Source organism: Cololabis saira, chromosome 14 (assembly GCF_033807715.1).
Source record: "Cololabis saira isolate AMF1-May2022 chromosome 14, fColSai1.1, whole genome shotgun sequence".
Classification (NCBI taxonomy): domain Eukaryota; kingdom Metazoa; phylum Chordata; class Actinopteri; order Beloniformes; family Belonidae; genus Cololabis; species Cololabis saira.
In genome coordinates, this window is record NC_084600.1 from 44,749,759 (window position 1) to 44,767,353 (window position 17,595).

Here is a 17,595-nt window from a genome sequence, read left to right on the forward strand (position 1 = left end):
CATCATATCTAGGTCTCCGTGAAAGTCAGTGTCACGGTGGCTGCTACTTCTCATTCATTCTGACGCCAAACCATGGATCTGCGCCAAACAGGCTGCAGAAAGCCACTGCGCATGCTCAGCAGGCTCATCCATATGCATTTCTGGGCGTGATAGGAGGCGGATTCAGCTACGCAACCTTCCAGCTGGACTGCGTGGAAGTCTGCGTGCACATGGTTTTATTGATCCGGATTTTTTTTTGCGCACGGCATTTTCGGCTTTTGAGAGTACGTGCACTTTTAGTATGAATCCTACGCACTCCATTTTAAATGAGGCCCCAGATCCCCACATGTTGACATCCTCTTCTTTGCTGCACATCTGTTCTTTCTTCTACTTATCAAATAATTAAGTCACAGGAAACACCTGAAATGCATATCAAGGAGCGGTTTTTCCTCTTGCAGCCGGCGACCCGGACGAGGACTTCCGTCTCCACCCCACCACGGGAACGCTGGCCACGTCGCGGGGCCTGGACCGGGAGAAGACGGCGAGCTACGACCTGGAGGTGGTGGCGTCGGACCGGGGAAGCCCCGCCCTCAGCGCCACCGTCACCGTCCAGGTCACCGTGCTGGACGTCAACGACAACTCGCCCGCCTTCAGGAAAAGCAGCTACGCCGTGGACGTGTCGGAGGACGCAGCGGAGGGATCACTGGTGGTGGAGGTGGGTGGAAGAAGAAAATAAAATAATAATTAAAAAAAAAATGTTTTAATTTAAAAATATATATAAAAAAAATATATAGATATTAGAGAGGGGAAGATTTTTTTTTTATTGTGCACTTCGAGAAAAAAGTCGAAATGTTGAAAAAAAAAGTCGAAATGTCAAGATTAATGTTGAAGTACAATTTCGAGAAAAAAGGCGAAATTTTTACTTTATTGACGAAATTTCGCCTTTGTTCTCAAAATTGTACTTCAACATTAATCGACATTTCGACTTTATTCACAATATTTTGACTTTTCTCAACATTTCAACTTTTTTCTTGAAATTGTACTTCAAAATTATTCTCGCTATTTCGATTTTTTTCTCGACATTTTGACTTTTTTCTCAAAGTGCATAATAAAAACAAAATCTTCCTTCTCTAAAATATTATTTTTATTTTTCTCCTGCCGTATTAAAAAAAGATGAACACTGTTTTTTTCCTACTTCTGTTATTGACGTGAGCTCCTCTCCTTCTCCGTCTCCAGGTTTCGGCCTCCGACGCCGACGACGGCGTTAACGGGAAGGTTCTGTACTTCCTGAGCCCGGAAGCTCGCGGTTCCTTCTCCGTGGACGGAGACTCTGGCCGCATCACCACGGCGGCGCCGCTGGACCGCGAGAAAACGCCGTCGTACAGTTTCCAGGTGTTCGCCGTCGACCTGTCGCCGGCGGCCCCGAGGAATTCCTCCGCTCAGGTACGTTAGCGTAGACGCCGCTAACGCTGGGTTACTGACTCCTCCGCTCAGGTACGATAGTGTAGACGCTGGGGTTGAAGGGAATTGAAATCTCTATTTCAAGCATAAAATAATTATAAAAACAAAAGAAAATGTACACAAAACATCAGAAAAAGAATACAAATAAACAGTCATTAAACAAAATCAAAAAGAAGTAAACCTTTTACTTATGAGTTTTACTCATAAGTAAAACTTATGAGGTCCTACCCCTTGTTTCTATTTCAATTTTAATCAAATACAACATATTTTTATTTCATTTCATTTTCATTTTTATTTCATTCAAAAAACAAAACAATTCAATACAAATACAAATACAAATGTTCCTAAGTTGTGAATGAAAAGGGAGCAGAAAGAAGAAGAATCTTATCTGATCTGCCCCTTTCACAAATAACTTAAATTAAAAATAATAATAATAAAAAACAATAAATAATAACAATAAATAAAAATACAAAAAAATATAACAGCAAGCTTTACTTAAATTTTTTTTTACTTTACTTTTTTCCTTTTTTTCTTTTTTTTCCTTTTTTTCTTTTTTCCTTTTTTCTCTTTTTTTCTTCCTTTTTCCTTTCCGTTTTAATCTCGACATTTCAACTTTCTTCTCGAAATTTTGACTTTTTCTCAACATTTCGACTTTTTTCTCGAAATTTCGACTTTTCATTTTTTGCGGCTTCAGACATATTTGTTTTTTGTGTTTTTGGTCCAATATGGCTCTTTTAACATTTTGGGTTGCCGACCCGTGTGCTTTACAAATAAACCTGCCTTGCCTACGCCCTGAAGTCACCGTTCACCCTCTCATCTCCAGGTGACGGTCTCGGTCCTGGACGTGAACGACAACGCCCCGTTCTTCCTGACGGACCCGCTGGTGGTCGAGGTTTCGGCCCGTCGTTCGTCCCAGCGCGTTCTCGCCACCATGAAGGCCGAGGACAAAGACTTCGGCGCCAACGGCTCGCTGTTCTACCGCTTCGCCGCGCCGGCGCCGGGCTTCGGCATCAACTCGCTGACGGGCGAGATCCGGGCGACCGAGCCGCTAACGGGGCTAACGCCGGCCCAGCGTACCCTGATCGTGGAGGCCATGGACCAGGGAAACCCGGCCCAGTCGGCGCACGGCGTCGTGGTCGTCCACGTCACGGAGCAGCCGCACGATGGAATACGCTTCTCCAGGAACGCTAGGGACGTCAGCCTGCAGGAGAACGCTGTTAAAGGTACGTTAGCCTGCTAAAGGTACATTAGCCTGCAGGAGAACGCTGTTAAAGGTACGTTAGCCTGCAGGAGAACGCTGTTAAAGGTACGTTAGCCTGCTAAAGGTACGTTAGCCTGCAGGAGAACGCTGCTAAAGGTACGTTAGCCTGTAGGAGAACGCTGCTAAAGGTACGTTAGCCTGTAGGAGAATGCTGCTAAAGGTACGTTAGCCTGCAGGAGAACGCTGTTAAAGGTACATTAGCCTGCTAAAGGTACGTTAGCCTGCAGGAGAACGCTGTTAAAGGTACGTTAGCCTGCTAAAGGTACGTTAGCCTGCAGGAGAACGCTGCTAAAGGTACGTTAGCCTGCAGGAGAACGCTGCTAAAGATACGTTAGCCTGCAGGAGAACGCTGCTAAAGGTACGTTAGCCTGTAGGAGAATGTTGCTAAAGGTACATTAGCCTGCAGGAGAACGCTGCTAAAGGTACGTTAGCCTGCAGGAGAACGCTGCTAAAGGTACGTTAGCCTGCTAAAGGTACGTTAGCCTGCAGGAGAACGCTGCTAAAGGTACGTTAGCCTGCAGGAGAACGCTGCTAAAGGTGGGGCGGCCGTGTTAACGACAAAAACACTTGCATTTGTTAGTCCAGGGGTGGCCAACCCGCGGCTCGTGGCTCTTTACCCCAAAAAACAAAAACAAAACTATAACAAAGACATGAAATAACACAAAATAGCTGTTGTCGGTCGCTAAGCGTCTCTGTTTTCACGTCTATTCAGATTCAGAGAAACTTTATTCATCCCAGAGGGGCAATTGAGGACAACTAAGCAGCAATACAAGACAGTAAATCCGCTCAGCTGCCGGCCGGTCGACAACAACGAGCAGCGACCGAAACCGGAACAAAGCAGAGAAAGGGTGACATTGGAGGTGGGGGGGGGGGGGGGAGTGAAAAAGTGCAAAAAAACACCTCAGCACAGAAAGCACATGACAAATTTACATCAACATCACAAGACTTATAGCCAGGAAGGCGTTGAGTTGAGGGAGGTGTGGTTATCAGCAAGTGTGTGTGTAGCGGTAAGTCCGTGAACTTCACTCAGAGCTGCTCCTCAGCCAATGTCCTTGATGTTATCAGACGGCTCGGTCAGTTCTGAAAACAAGTCCACAGATGGAGAGGGGAGGGTTAGTGGGGACAGAGTCCCTTGTTTACATTCCACCAGGGAGATTGTGACCAGAGCGGTCGGCCAAACCGCTCTGTCAAGGCCAGATTATAGAATCAACAATTGTATTGAAAACAGACAGACTCAGTAATTTTCCGTCTGCCTTTAGTCTCTGGTTCATCAATGGCGACTCCAAACAAATTTGTGATCAATTCCCGCCAAGCCGAGCTTCCAACTTCTCCAAGGTCTCATCCATCTTACCAATGAGCTCAAAGACCGCCGCCAGCCTGCGATTCTGTTCAAGAATCACATCCAGCTTACGGCTTTGCTCCCCCAGCGTTAAAGTCTGAGTGTTGGTCGCAGCGCTTATCCTTCAGTCACGTCAGGCAGCTCAGAGAGGGCCAAAGCAGCTGTCGACGACTTACGCGTTTGTCGATATACCAGGAATCCCCCCACTCCAATTAGGAGAAATCCTGCTATCATTAATCCAATTATGAAGCATCTTCAACGTCCTCGACAGACAGAATCGCCAAACACAACGGTTTCCAATGTTTCCAGGAATCCATTGTGTATCCAGCAAAAAATGTCCCATCGGGGCAGGAGGGCTCCCTTACCCCCCGACTTCAATTGTGCTGAGAGACCAGTTAATCAATTCCATGATTGTAGAGTTTTGGAGGAGTGAAAAGGAGAGACTCTGAAGACGAGACAGGACAAAAACAGTAGCAGTGCAGGTAGATAAGGGGGAGGAGCAGAAAAAGTGTCCGCCTTCGCAGAGAGCCGGAAGAAAGTCTATGAAACTTCTCTTCCTGTTTCAGGCGGTGGTGGCTCAGGCTCAGCATCTCTGTTTTAACGTTAATTAAACCTCTCTTCCTGTTTCAGGCACGGCGGTGGCCCAGGCTCAGGCTCAGCATCCCGACGGTTCCAGGAGAGGAATCAGCTACAGCATCTTCAGTGGAAACAAACGGCAGGCCTTTACCATCAGCTCCTCCACAGGTACGACTGAAATACTGGTGTTTCTGTTCTAGTTTTATCCTATTATTATTATATTATTGTTACCTTATAGACTCAAGAATACATTCATTCCAGATACAGAAGACTCTCATTTGTACGGAAGAGCATTAGGGCCAGGCAGTTGAAAAATAAAAATAATATTTTAGAGGAAGATTTTTTTTTTCATGATGCACTTCAAGAAAAAAGTCGATGGAAAACTTTGTGCCTCAAGCCCCACAATACAGTTTGACGTACATGCACGAAAATCGGTACACACCTGTATCATGTAACAACTTAAAGAAAAGTCTCTTGGAGCCATGGCCGAAACCCAACAGGAAGTCGGCCATTTTGAATTAATCGTGTAATTTTGGCGAAGTTTATGCCATTTCTTCGGCAGTTAATACGACCCGAACCGTAACGTGCACCCAGGTGTGTTATACATCAAAATGTGCGCCTCCATCCTGCGACGACGCGCATTACTTTTCTCTTTCAAAAGCGTTACCGTGGCGACGATAGACGCCAAAAAGCGCGCCCACCCTTCATCTGATTGGTCCATATTTGATCTATTTTGATCTGATTTATCTTTTTGCCTTAACTTTTGAACAGGTTGTGATAGAGAGTCGTGGGTGGTGTCATCGGACTCGGTTTTGACTCCTTGAGCATAATTGGTGCAAATTAGCCCTGCGCCTTGATCTGATTGGTCGATATTTGATAGTTCCTACTTTTTGCCATATTTTCTGAATGGTTTGACATAAAGAGTCGTGGTCGTGTCATTGGACTCAGTTTTGAGTCCTTGACCTTTATTGGTGAAAATTGCATGCGTGAGGGCCCGTTCATCGCTGCTTGCAGCTTTAATTATTATTATTATTATGCGTTTCCTGCAGGTGAGATCGGGATGTAGAGCTCCAGGGGCCTGGACTTCTAGTTTAATTATTATGTGTTTCCTACAGGAGAGATCTGGGTGGAGAGCTCCAGGGGTCTGGACTTCAGTTAATTATGATTATTATGTGTTTCCTGCAGGGGAGATCTGGGTGGAGAGCTCCAGGGGCCTGGACTTCGAGGACTCTCCCCGACTCCGGCTGGTGGTGAAGGCGGAGACGGTGACGTCCACATCCTTCACGGCCATCAACCTGGTCCTGCAGGACGTCAACGACAACCTGCCGCGCTTCCAGCTGCAGAACTACGTGGCCTACATGAGGGAAGCGCAGGGCTACGAGACGCCCATCATAAAGGTGGTGGCGGAGGACGTGGACCAGGGCAGCAACGGTCAGGTGACCTACTCCATCCAATCCTCCGGCATGAGCGGCCTGTTCAGGATCAACCCGGCGACCGGCAGCATCACCACGGCCGCCATCATGGACCGGGAGATCTTCAAACAGACCAAGTGAGTGGTGGAATTAAACTCTGTTGTTACTCCTCACAAACAGCCGTTAGCTTGAACACGTCTCACAAACCAGATCACATACACTTTATTAGGTACCTCATTGAGTGCGTTTACATTGGAAGTTTAATTGGAAGTTTAACTCTTTAATTCAGAATTAAAATGAAATCCAATTTAAAATTAAAGCTGCAAGCAGCGATGAACGGGCCCTCACGCTTGCAATTTTTACCAATAAAGGTCAAGGACTCAAAATCAAGTCCGATGACACCACCATGACTCTCTATGTCAAACCATTCAAAAGTTATTGCAGACTCACATATCGACCAATCAGCTACTAGTATCACTTCCTCTTTAGCGTTGAAGTTTGACACGGCGCCACGGCCACGCCATTTCACAAAAACTCACGATTTTGATCAATTTTCATGGTTAACGTCTTTTTTGTCTCCTGAGCGAGTTTTATGTCGAACGGACGATCCTGCTAGGAGGAGTTTGTTAAAGTACCACACGTGAAAATGGCACCAAAAAAATTGCGCCAAAATGACACGATTAATTCAAAATGTCCGACTTCCTGTTGGGTTTGGGCCATGGCTCCAAGAGACTTTTCTTTAAGTTGTGACATGATACAGGTGTGTACCGATTTTCGTGCATGTACGTCAAACCGTATTGTGGGGCTTGAGGCACAAAGTTTTCTAGGGGGCGCTGTTGAGCCGTTAGGCCACGCCCCTTTTTGACACTATTAGAATACGCAATTTTTCGCCACATGGGACGTGCGTGCCAAGTTTCACAACTTTTCAAGTAAGTTATGCGCCTCAAAAATTAAATTTTTTCGGATAAAATAATAATAATAATCTTTGCGATTTCAAGCCTTGCTGGTGCTCGGTCCCTAATGAGTAAAAATTACCATGTAAACACCTAATTCTGAATGAAAATGGCCATTCCCAATTAAACTTAATTCCGAAGTAAGTGGCTGGTTTATTCCAATTTTAAATCCGAATAGAATAATTCCGCGATCACGTTTACACTCATTCCTCTTTAAATGAATCCTGCTCTTTCTGCGCTGCTCTCAATGATCTTGTTTTTCCTCCTCAGGCTGGTCGTCACGGCGACCGACAGAGGGAGTCCCCGGCTAGCCGGTTCGGCTACGCTAACGGTGATCATCGTGGACCAGAATGACAACAGTCCCACCATCCCGTTACCCCAGGAGGTTCGGATACCGGAGAGTACGTGAGCCGACGTAAACCAGCGAACCGGCCGATCCATTCACGTTCTTTCCTCTTTTGCTACCTTATATGCTTATATGCATTAGCTACTCGAGTTGTAAAAAGAATCAGGGGGGATGGTGGATTTGATCATATGGGGACAGATAATTTGTGCTGATTACAAATATACATTACAAATATAATATATTACAAATAATAGCAGTGACCAAAACAGCTGCAGAAATACTGCAGGAATGACATAGCAGCAGTTAAATGCAGCCTTCTGTAAGCTTTAAATATCCACTGGGCTTACATCAAATACATCAAAACACAACAATAAAAAACACTTTTCTGAACTTATCAATATGACTCTGTCCTTCACAGGATAAGTAAAATGGATCACTGCAAAAACTCACAATCTTAACAAGAATATTTGTCTTATTTCTAGTTAAAATGTCTCATTTTAGTAAAAAAAATGTCATTACACTTAAAACAAGACTCATCACTGGAAAAAACAACAATTTTCACCTGTTTCAAGTAGATTTTCACTTGAAATAAGTAGAAAAATCTGCCAGTGGAACAAGATTTTTTTGCTTGTAATGAGAAGATAAATCTTGTCCCACTGGCAGATTTTTTTACTTATTTCAAGTGAAAATTTACTTGAAACAGGTGAAAATTGTCAAATAAGTTATTTTTCTGGTATTATTTTTCTGGTGATGACTCTAAATGTTGAAATAGCAGTAAAACCACATTAATTGATGAAATGACATAAGGGATGGAAAGGGGGGATGGCAGGGGGGGTGATTTGCACCGTTTTTATTTCCCCCCTCAACTCCAGTACTGACTATATGCTACCTCTTTTTTTTACATGCTACCTCTTTAGGTTTGCTTTTAATTTTTGTTGTAATGTAGTGTGTATTATGTGTCGGACCCCAGGAAGAATAGCAGCAGTTTAGCTGTAGCTGATGTGGATCCAGATAAAACTCTAAACTATAAACTTCTCTCCTCCAGATACGCTGATCGGGACGGAGATCACGCTGGTGACGGGCAACGACGTGGACTCGGGCCCCGCGCTGTCGTACTCGCTGCAGCTGGACGGGACGGCGGCGGGAAAGTTCGGGATCCACCGCTACGGCGGCGGCGTGTCGCTAACGGGCCCGCTGGACTTCGAGGAGAAGACGTGGTTCACGGTGACGGTCCGGGCCACGGACGGCCGGCACCGCGCCGAGGCCAACGTCACCGTCGTGGTGGAGGACGTCAACGACAACGCCCCGGCGTTCACCCACGACCTCTACCAGGTGAGTGAAGGTCAACACCCCCAGGTTAAAGTATATGAAGTCTGTACTGACTGAGTCATGTGACCAGTTCTGGCTGAAGGAATGACTCAGCAGCTGAATTCTGGTTGCTACGGCAACAAGAACCTCGACTTCAGAACCTTCCTTTGGCTGTGAGAAAAACCCAGATTTTGGCTTCTGACAAGGTCTCAAATAACTCTGATTTGTGATAAAACCGTAACTTGTAGTCAAAAAACGAAAACATTGTGAGAGACACAGAAGCCGGCAGATTCTGACAATCTTTATTTTATTCAGATATTCCGTAAAATGACTGAGTAAGCTCAGTGTGAAGACAGAGTGAGATTCTTTTGAAGAAAACTTTTGATTACATTGCAGTCAATGGAGACTGAGACAGGTATTGGCGCCGCTCTAGCCCTCCCACCTCTGTTTAAGTGCATACCCCGCCTGTCAAAGTCACATTTTATGAATCCCAACACCTATGTCTGCATTCTGACAAAATATTTGTCTCCTTTTTACGGTTTGGCCGTGAGCTCGACTTACAAATAAAAATTCAGGTAATTTTTAACGCCTTCTCACACTCTACCAACTGGCATTCCGCACTCTAGGTTTGACGAAAAAGTGATTTCCAGTCCTCGCTCGAGTGCTCATATTTTGAAAAGTTTACATCTTAGGAAAAACAGTTTCAGGTTTGAAGACAGAAGAGAAGTTTTCTCCGTTTTAAAGTTTGAATGACAGTTCTACGTGCAGGAATGAGAAAGCTAGGTGACTCAGAAAAAAGGTGAATTTTTGGCTTTTTTTTACCTCCTCCCATCCACTTTGAATGGGGTTTTTTGGCCGTTTTTTTGGGAATAACTTTGGGAAAAATGGGAATTTCAACACCAAAAGTCATAGCACACTATTCCTGATTGCGACACAAGTTTTGATATATGATTCGCCTGGGTCTCTGAAATCTGTAGGAGGAGTAGCGAACCGAAATCTGTCCGGAAAATGAATAAAAAACACGCAGGATAACAATAGATGCCCCGTGGCACTAATAATGTTTTAGAGGAGGAAGCCGCGAGGACGGGATGGGAACGCTGCTGCTAGTTTTTTATTTTATTTTTTTTTTTAGAATTTTTTTTTCATTATGCACTTCGAGAAAAAGTCGAAATGTCGGAGAAAAGTTGAAATTTCGAGAAAAAAGTCAAAATGTTGAGAAAAAAGTCGAAATGTTGAGAAAAAAGTCAAAATTTTGTGAATAAAGTTGAAATGTTGAGAAAAAAGGCGAAATTTCAACTTTATTCACGAAATTTCGACTTTATTCTTGAAATTGTATTTCAACATTATTCTCTTTTTTCTCGAAGTGCACAATAAAAAAGATTCTTCCTCCTCTCAAATATTTTTTCTCCTGCATGGCTCTGATTCTCTTCCGTACAGATCAGACCCGTTTCCTGCCAATAAACCCACGTTTTATCAATAAATCTATGTTTTATCAATAAACCGCAGATGGGCCTTAAAAAAAACAACTGTTGCCAAACATCCCCTGCCATCTGTGGTATTAGCGGTGTTTTATCATCGCCCCATAAATCCAGAGGAAGAAGGTTTCATTGCAGCTCGTGAGAGAGTCCGCGGTGCGTGTTTACATTTCTGAGGTTTTTCATACCCTCTAAAAGTTTGATGGCTAAATAAATTACACTCAGACGTTACTTTGAAACCGCACTGAACCAGACGTGCAAACGGGAAGCTAGCGGCAGCGTTTCCAGCTCGTCCTCACGCCGGGTGATAAATGTCAACCGTGTGACGTTAACCGGGGGGAGATGAGCCGATAATAAACGTCTCAGGAAATTACGCAGCATTAGCACGCTAAGGGAAGCGGAGCGCGACCTCTCGGTGCTACCACTTTATTCACGCGTTTATGTGGCCAGTTCATAGCTTTTTTTCGTCCCTCGAGGCTCAAGGGCGTAGACTAACGACTGCAGAAGCAGTCACTCTGAAAACACGCTCATTAAATTCTCAGATGACGTTAATCCTGAGTCTGTTGTTGCCGACGACAGCCCTTCTGTATCTCCAAGAAATCACATCTTCTGTGGAGATGTGATCTGGTGTGAGAGAAACCACTTGATCTTAAATACTCTTACGCTGCAAAAACTCAAAATCTTAACAAGAATATTTGTCTTATTTCTAGTTAAAATGTCTCATTTTTAGTAAAAAAGAAATCTCATTACACTTAAAACAAGACTCATTACTGGAAAAAACAACAATTTTCACCTGTTTCAAGTCGATTTTCACTTGAAATAAGTAGAAAAATCTGCCAGTGGGACAAGATTTTTTTGCTTGTAATGAGAAGATAAATCTTGTCCTACTGGAGCTTTTTCAAAAATGTTTGACCTTTTTTTTTTTCCTTTTTTTTCTTCTTTTTCTTCTTTTTCTTCTCTTTTTTTCCTTTTTGCTCTTTTTTTCTTCTTTTTTTGCTTTCTTTTCTTCTTTTTCTCCTTTTTTTCTATTTTTTTCTTCCTTTTTCCTTTCCTTTTTAAATCGACATTTCGACTATTTTCTCAAAATTTCGTTTTTTTTCTCGCCATTTCGACATTTTTCTCGAAATTTTGACTTTTTTCTTGACATTTCGCCTTTTGCCATTTTCCTTCATTCTAAGGCCGATACAAGACTTTTCATTTTTTGCGGCTCCAGACATATTTGTTTCAAGTTTCGAGTCCAATATGGCTCTTTCAACATTTTGGGTTGCTGATCCCTGATCTAGAGTGTGCAACGTTGTTCACTGCTGCTTGGTTTCTCACTAATCTTACTGTGCAATTGAGTCTGATATCTGTTGCTGTCTGTATGTGTTGATTATATGTGTTTTTATACACTATGCATGTATTTGATGCCTAAAACAAATGTCCCTAGTGGACATTAAAGTATAATTCAACTCAAGTGTCATTAATTCTTATTTTTCACCAGATTACTCTGCCGGAGCACACGCCGCCCGGAAGTCCCGTCATCACCGTGACGGCGACCGACAGAGACTCTGGAGAAAACGGCCGGATCACCTACAGCGTGATGTCGTCGACCCAGGAGGGTTTTTACATCGACGCCAACAACGGTACGGGATCTTAAACCGGGGGACGAGAAAGTATTTAGTCAGACAACAATTGTTCAAGTTCTCCCACTAAAAAAGATGAGATATGGCCTGTAGTTTTCATCACAGGTAACTTCAACTATGAGAGACAGAATGGGGGGAAAGAATCCAGGAAAATCACATTGTAGGATTTTTACTGAATGAATTGGTAAATTCGTGGGTAAAATAAGTATTTGGTCAACTACGAACAAGCAAGCTCACTGCTCTAGAGGAGATCTGCATGGAGGAACGGGCCAAAACACCAGCAACTAGTGTGTGAAAACCTTGTTACTTACAGAAAACCTTTGACCTCTGTCATTGCCAACAAAGGGTATATAACAAAGTACTGAGAGGAACTTTTGTTATTGACCAAATACTTATTTTCCACTATAATTTGCAAATACATTCTTTAAAAATCAGACAATGTGATTTTCTCGATTGTTTTTCTTCCATTCTGTCTCTCATAGTTGAGATTTACCTGTGATGAAAACTACAGGCCTCTCTTATCTTTTTAAGTGGGAGAACTTGAACAACTGGTGTTTGACTAAATACTTCTCACATTTAATCAAAAGTGATGTTGTTTATTGTATTTCTGCACCATTTACCTGGATGTTTGTGTTTTCAGGAACTCTGTTCATCAACCACCGGGCTGAGTTCGACCCCGAACGTCCGTCCGTCAACATCGTGATCGAGGCGCGGGACCGAGGGACGCCCCCTCTGTCCTCCCTCACCACGGTGCAGGTTCACATCGCCGACGTCAACGACCACGCGCCGGCGTTCCACCAGGCCGACTACAGGTGGGTGGCCACGCCCTCGTACCCTGGTGTCCTACCACAGCCTACTGCTACTACAGATACTACTACTATAGATACTACTGCTACTGCTACTACTGTCAATCTGAAACCATGAGTCTGAGAACCCAGATACATGTGGAGTTCCTCAAGGGTCTATTCTCGGACCGCTTCTATTTAACATCTATATGCTACCCCTAGCTAAAGATTATGGAACATCACAACATTTCCTACCATACTTATGCTGACGACACACAACTGTATACTTCAGTGTGATCACATGACTACAGTTCCCTACTCTCATTGAGTAACTGTATTCACCAAATCAATGATGGATGTGCCAGAATTTTCTCCAGCTAAATGCAGAAAAGACAGAGGATCATTTTTGGCCCTAAAAATGAAAGGGAAAAGAAATTGTACTTCAACATTAATCTCGATATTTCGACTTTTTTCTCGACATTTCGACTTTTTTCTCGACATTTCGACTTTTTTTTCGACATTTCGACTTTTTTTTTTAAATTTCGACTCTTTTCTCGAAATTTCGACTTTTTTCTCGACATTTCGACTTCTTTTTCGACATTTCGACTTTTTTTTCGACATTTCAACTTTTTTCTCGAAATTTCGACTTTTTTCTCGACATTTCGACTTTTTTCTCGACATTTCCACTTTCGCCATTTGTCTTCATTCTAAGTTTTTTGTGTTTTTGGTTCAATATGGCTCTTTCAACAGTTTAGGTTGCCGACCTCTGTTCTACACAAATAAACAATCCTAGCCTAGCCTAGCCTAGCCCAGCCTTGCCTAGCCTATCCTCTGCGTAGCGTCGTTAGCTTCCCCTCACCCTCCGTTCTCCGTTTCAGAGCCACCGTGTCGGAGGACTCCGTCCCCGGCTCCACCGTCCTGACCTTCGAGGCGTTCGACGGCGACCTGTCGCGGGAAAACTGCGGCTTTGACTTCGCCGTCGCCGACGGCAACGAGGGCAACGCGTTCCAGATGGAGAGCAGCGTGCGGTTCGTGGAGGGGCGGGGCTTCCGGACGGTGGGGACGCTGCTGCTGTCGGAGGGGCTGGACTTCGAGACCAAACCGCTCTACAACCTGACGGTGGTGGTGTCGGACCGCGGCGTCCCCCAGCGCAGCTCCAGCGTCGCCGCGGTGATCACCGTCGCAGACGTCAACGACAACCCGCCGGCGTTCGCCAGGGCCGAGTACAGCGTGTCGCTCAGCGAAGCCGCCGACGCCGGGACGGAGATCATACGACTGACGGCTACAGGTGGGACAAACTTCTTCTGACTCCTTTACTCACTTTCTTCTTGGGTCTATTATAGTATTTCACTGTTACGCAGATGATCTGAAACTCTATCTGCCATTGAACCCCAGAGATACTGATGCACAAAGTTCCCTGCTTACATAATAATAATAATTAAAGCTGCAAGCAGCGATGAACGGGCCCTCGCGCATGCAATTTTCACCAATAAAGGTCAAGGACTCAAAACTAAGTCTGAAGAAACCACCCACGACTCTTTATGTCAAACCATTCAAAAATTATTGCATAAAATAGGAACTCTCAAATATCGACCAATCAGAAGAAGGGGCGGGGCTAATTTGCACCAATTAATGTTAATGACTTAAAACTTAGTCCGATGACACCATCCACGACTCTTTATGTCAAACCATTCAACAGTTATAGCAGAGAATAGGATCAGATATTGACCAATCAGCTACTAGTATCACTTCCTGTTTAACGTTGAAGTTTGACGCGGCGCCACGGCCACGCCATTTCACAAAAACCCACGATTTTGATAACTTTTCATCGTTAACGTCTTTTGTGTTTCCTGAGAGAGCTTTATGTCGAACGGACGATCCTGCTAGGAGGAGTTCGTTAAAGTACGACACGTGAAAATGGCATAAATTGCGCCAAAATTACAGGATTAATTCAAAATGGCCGACTTCCTGTTTGGTTTGGGCCATGGCTCCAAGAGACTTTTCTTTAAGTTGTGACATGATACAGGTGTGTACCGATTTTCGTGCATGTACGTCAAACCGTATTATGGGGCTTGAGGCACAAAGTTTTCTAGGGGGCACTGTTGAGCCATTAGGCCACGCCCCTTTTTGACACTATTAGAATACATAATTTTTCGCCACATGGGACGTGAGTGCCAAGTTTCACAAGTTTTCGAGTAAGTTATGCGGCTCAAAAACGTAATTGTTTTCGGATAAAATAATAATAATAATTGTTGCGATTTCAACGGCGATTTATTCTGTGTTTTATTCTGCCAAGCACTTTGTCTCACCTAGAGGTGGCTGTAAAGGGCTATATAGATAAAGTACATTTAAATTTATATTCTTTTTCATTTCATCCAGACCCGGACTCGACTCCCAACGCAGAAGTCCAGTACTCCATCAGCTCCGGGGACGAGGTGTCCTTGTTCTCCATCGACCAGTGGACGGGAGCGCTGCGTCTCCGGCAGTCGCTCGACCGCGAGCACCAGCCGACGCACACCGTCGTCGTCCAGGCCGCCGACGGACACGGACACTTCGCGCTGGTCCCCGTCGTCGTGGAGGTCAAGGACGTCAACGACAACCACCCGTTCTTCCCCGTCGACGTCCTGACGGCCACCGTCCGAGAAAACCAGCCCCCGAACTCGGCGGTGACCGTCCTGCACGCCATCGACCACGACACGGGCGTCTTCGGCCAGCTCAAGTACCGCATGATGGAGCGGTCGGGGACGGAGAAAGACAGCTTCGTCGTGGACGACGACTCGGGGGAGATCCGGAGCAAGATCACCTTCGACTTCGAGAAGGTCAACTCCTTTAACTTCGTGGCGGTGGCCGTGGACGCGGGCGACAAGTCGGCCACGGTGACGGTGCAGGTGTACGTCACCGGCGAGGACGAGTACGACCCGCTCTTCGCGTCCACGGAGCTTTCCTTCGAGGTTCCCGAGGGAGCCCGGAAAGGCGCGAGCATCGGGGAGGTGCGAGCTAACGACGAGGACGGAGGCGTGGACGGCATCGTCCTCTACAGCCTGACCTCCCCGTCCACGTATTTTGACGTCAACAAAACCACCGGGGTGGTTTTCCTCAAGCTGGACGGCTCTGTTAGCGGCGGCGGCGGTGGCGGCTCGAGCCGGGCGAAGCGGGAAACCCGGACGATGACGTTGGACGTGAAAGCCCACAGTCCCCTGGAGACGTCTCGCTCTGCGACGGCGCAGATCTCCATTGACGTGACCAACACCAACTTCGGCTTGGCCACCGACGTCAACGTCCTGCTCATTAGCATCATCGCCGCGTCGCTCGGCTTCATCGTTCTGCTGGTCGTCTTGGCCGTCGTTATCTTTCTGTCCAAGTCACGCAAGAGGAAGAAGGAGCAGGACGCGGGAAACGCCGTCGCTTCGGGAACCGCCATGAAGAAACTGGACGATTCGGCAGCGGGGGAAAGTATCTACCACCAAACCTTGCCCGGGTACGACCAGGGCGGCGTCGGCGGGGGGCAGTACCCCCGGGGGGGCTCGCTGGACCCGTCGCACTCCAGCGGACGGGGATCGGCCGAGGCGGCCGAGGACGACGAGATCAGGATGATCAACGAGTATCCGCGCGTGGCGTCCATTACCTCGTCCATGCAGGAACACATCTCAGCAAGAGGACCCGACTCCGGGATCCAGCAGGACGCCGACCAGTTATCGGACATCTCCTGCGAACCGGCCGCTCTGGAAGGCAGCGCTTGGTTCAAGGGGAAGAAGCTAGGAGGAAGTTTGAGCGGGACTTTGCTCTCCGGGCAAATTCCGGTTTACCGAGACGAAGGCGGCGGCAGCGGCTTCCTGGGCGCGGGACGAGGCCTGAACGTCTCCCTGCCCAAGGACTACGCCTTCCCCGAGGACGGCAAGCCCATGGTGGACGGGTCGCTCACCGCCATCGTCGCCAGCGACGAGGAGCTAAGAGGGAGCTACAACTGGGACTACCTGCTCAACTGGTGCCCGCAGTTCCAACCGCTCGCCAACGTCTTCACGGAAATCGCTCGGCTAAAGGACGAAACCGCCCAGAACACGCGCCAGCCCTTCAAGCCCAAAATAGACCCCAAGCCGAGGATCGACCCGCCGCCGCTCATCACGTCGGTGGCCCACCCGGGCGCCATGTCGGTCCCGCCCAAAGTCCCCGTGATCGGGCGGACGTTCCCCCACCTGGCGTCGCTGCGGAGATCCCCCATCAGCCACGAGGGCTCCATCTCCTCGGCGGCCATGTCGCCCAGCTTCTCCCCGTCGCTGTCGCCGCTGGCCGCCCGGTCCCCGGCCGTCTCTCCGTTCGGGGTCAACCAGGGCCCGTCGGCGTCCATGATCAGCACCAGGGAGCCGTCGCTGGACCACAGCCCCGACCACGAGATGAGGATATGACCGCGACGTTAGCGGCGGAACAATCCGTTCGGAGGCCATTCTGTCGTTTTTGACCGCGACGGTAGTGGCGGAACAATCCGTTCGGAGGCCGTTCTGTCGTTTGTACTCTCGTCCTTAAAAAAGAACAATCATTTGGCGGCTTTTACGCTAGTACCTACTCAGCCCGACTCACCTCGCCTTCGTTTCTTTTCCGGATCAGAAGTAGGCGAGATTGGAGCGAAGCTGCTGTGACGAACTCGATTGCGCGACACAAACGAAGAACTAAAGGCGCCAAAGACGGAGAACATGGATGAGTTGATGTATCTGCTGCTTAGCTTTTTGGTTTTCTTTGGTTCAGACAAGGATAAGAGGTCTATACCTTTCCTTTTAAGGTAAGACCTCTTATCCTTGTCTGAACCAAAGAAAACCAAAAAGCTATCAACACTGAAGACATAATGAAGTCAATACAAATATCTGCTGCTTGTTCTGTGGCATTTATTTGATATAAATTCAAAACAACACCATTGTTCTTCGAAAAAACTGAACAAGAAGTCGCAAGTTGCTCTTTCTCTGATGTCACTTCCTGACTCAGACGTCTGACTCCAACCCCCCGACCAATCGGTGGCCTGGAGTGTGACGACAAGAGAGACGAGTAGGTGCTGGTGGAAAAGCACCAATAGTCTCATGACCTGA

General features: G+C 46.4%; 1 protein-coding gene across 1 annotated transcript in view; it reads left to right on the top strand.

Annotated features, from left to right (window-relative positions):
• Positions 1-17,053, top strand: part of LOC133460116 (protocadherin-16-like) — a 178,361-nt gene extending 161,308 nt beyond the window's left edge. The window contains exons 21-31 of the mRNA XM_061740647.1: positions 438-694; positions 1,216-1,422; positions 2,264-2,663; positions 4,671-4,784; positions 5,802-6,165; positions 7,252-7,382; positions 8,373-8,659; positions 11,594-11,735; positions 12,376-12,547; positions 13,399-13,808; positions 14,900-17,053. Of these exons, the coding sequence (XP_061596631.1) occupies positions 438-694; positions 1,216-1,422; positions 2,264-2,663; positions 4,671-4,784; positions 5,802-6,165; positions 7,252-7,382; positions 8,373-8,659; positions 11,594-11,735; positions 12,376-12,547; positions 13,399-13,808; positions 14,900-16,923 (4,508 nt within the window). The 3' untranslated portion in view covers positions 16,924-17,053. The remainder of the gene's footprint in view (positions 1-437; positions 695-1,215; positions 1,423-2,263; positions 2,664-4,670; positions 4,785-5,801; positions 6,166-7,251; positions 7,383-8,372; positions 8,660-11,593; positions 11,736-12,375; positions 12,548-13,398; positions 13,809-14,899) is intronic.
• The last annotated feature ends 542 nt before the right edge of the window (positions 17,054-17,595 follow it).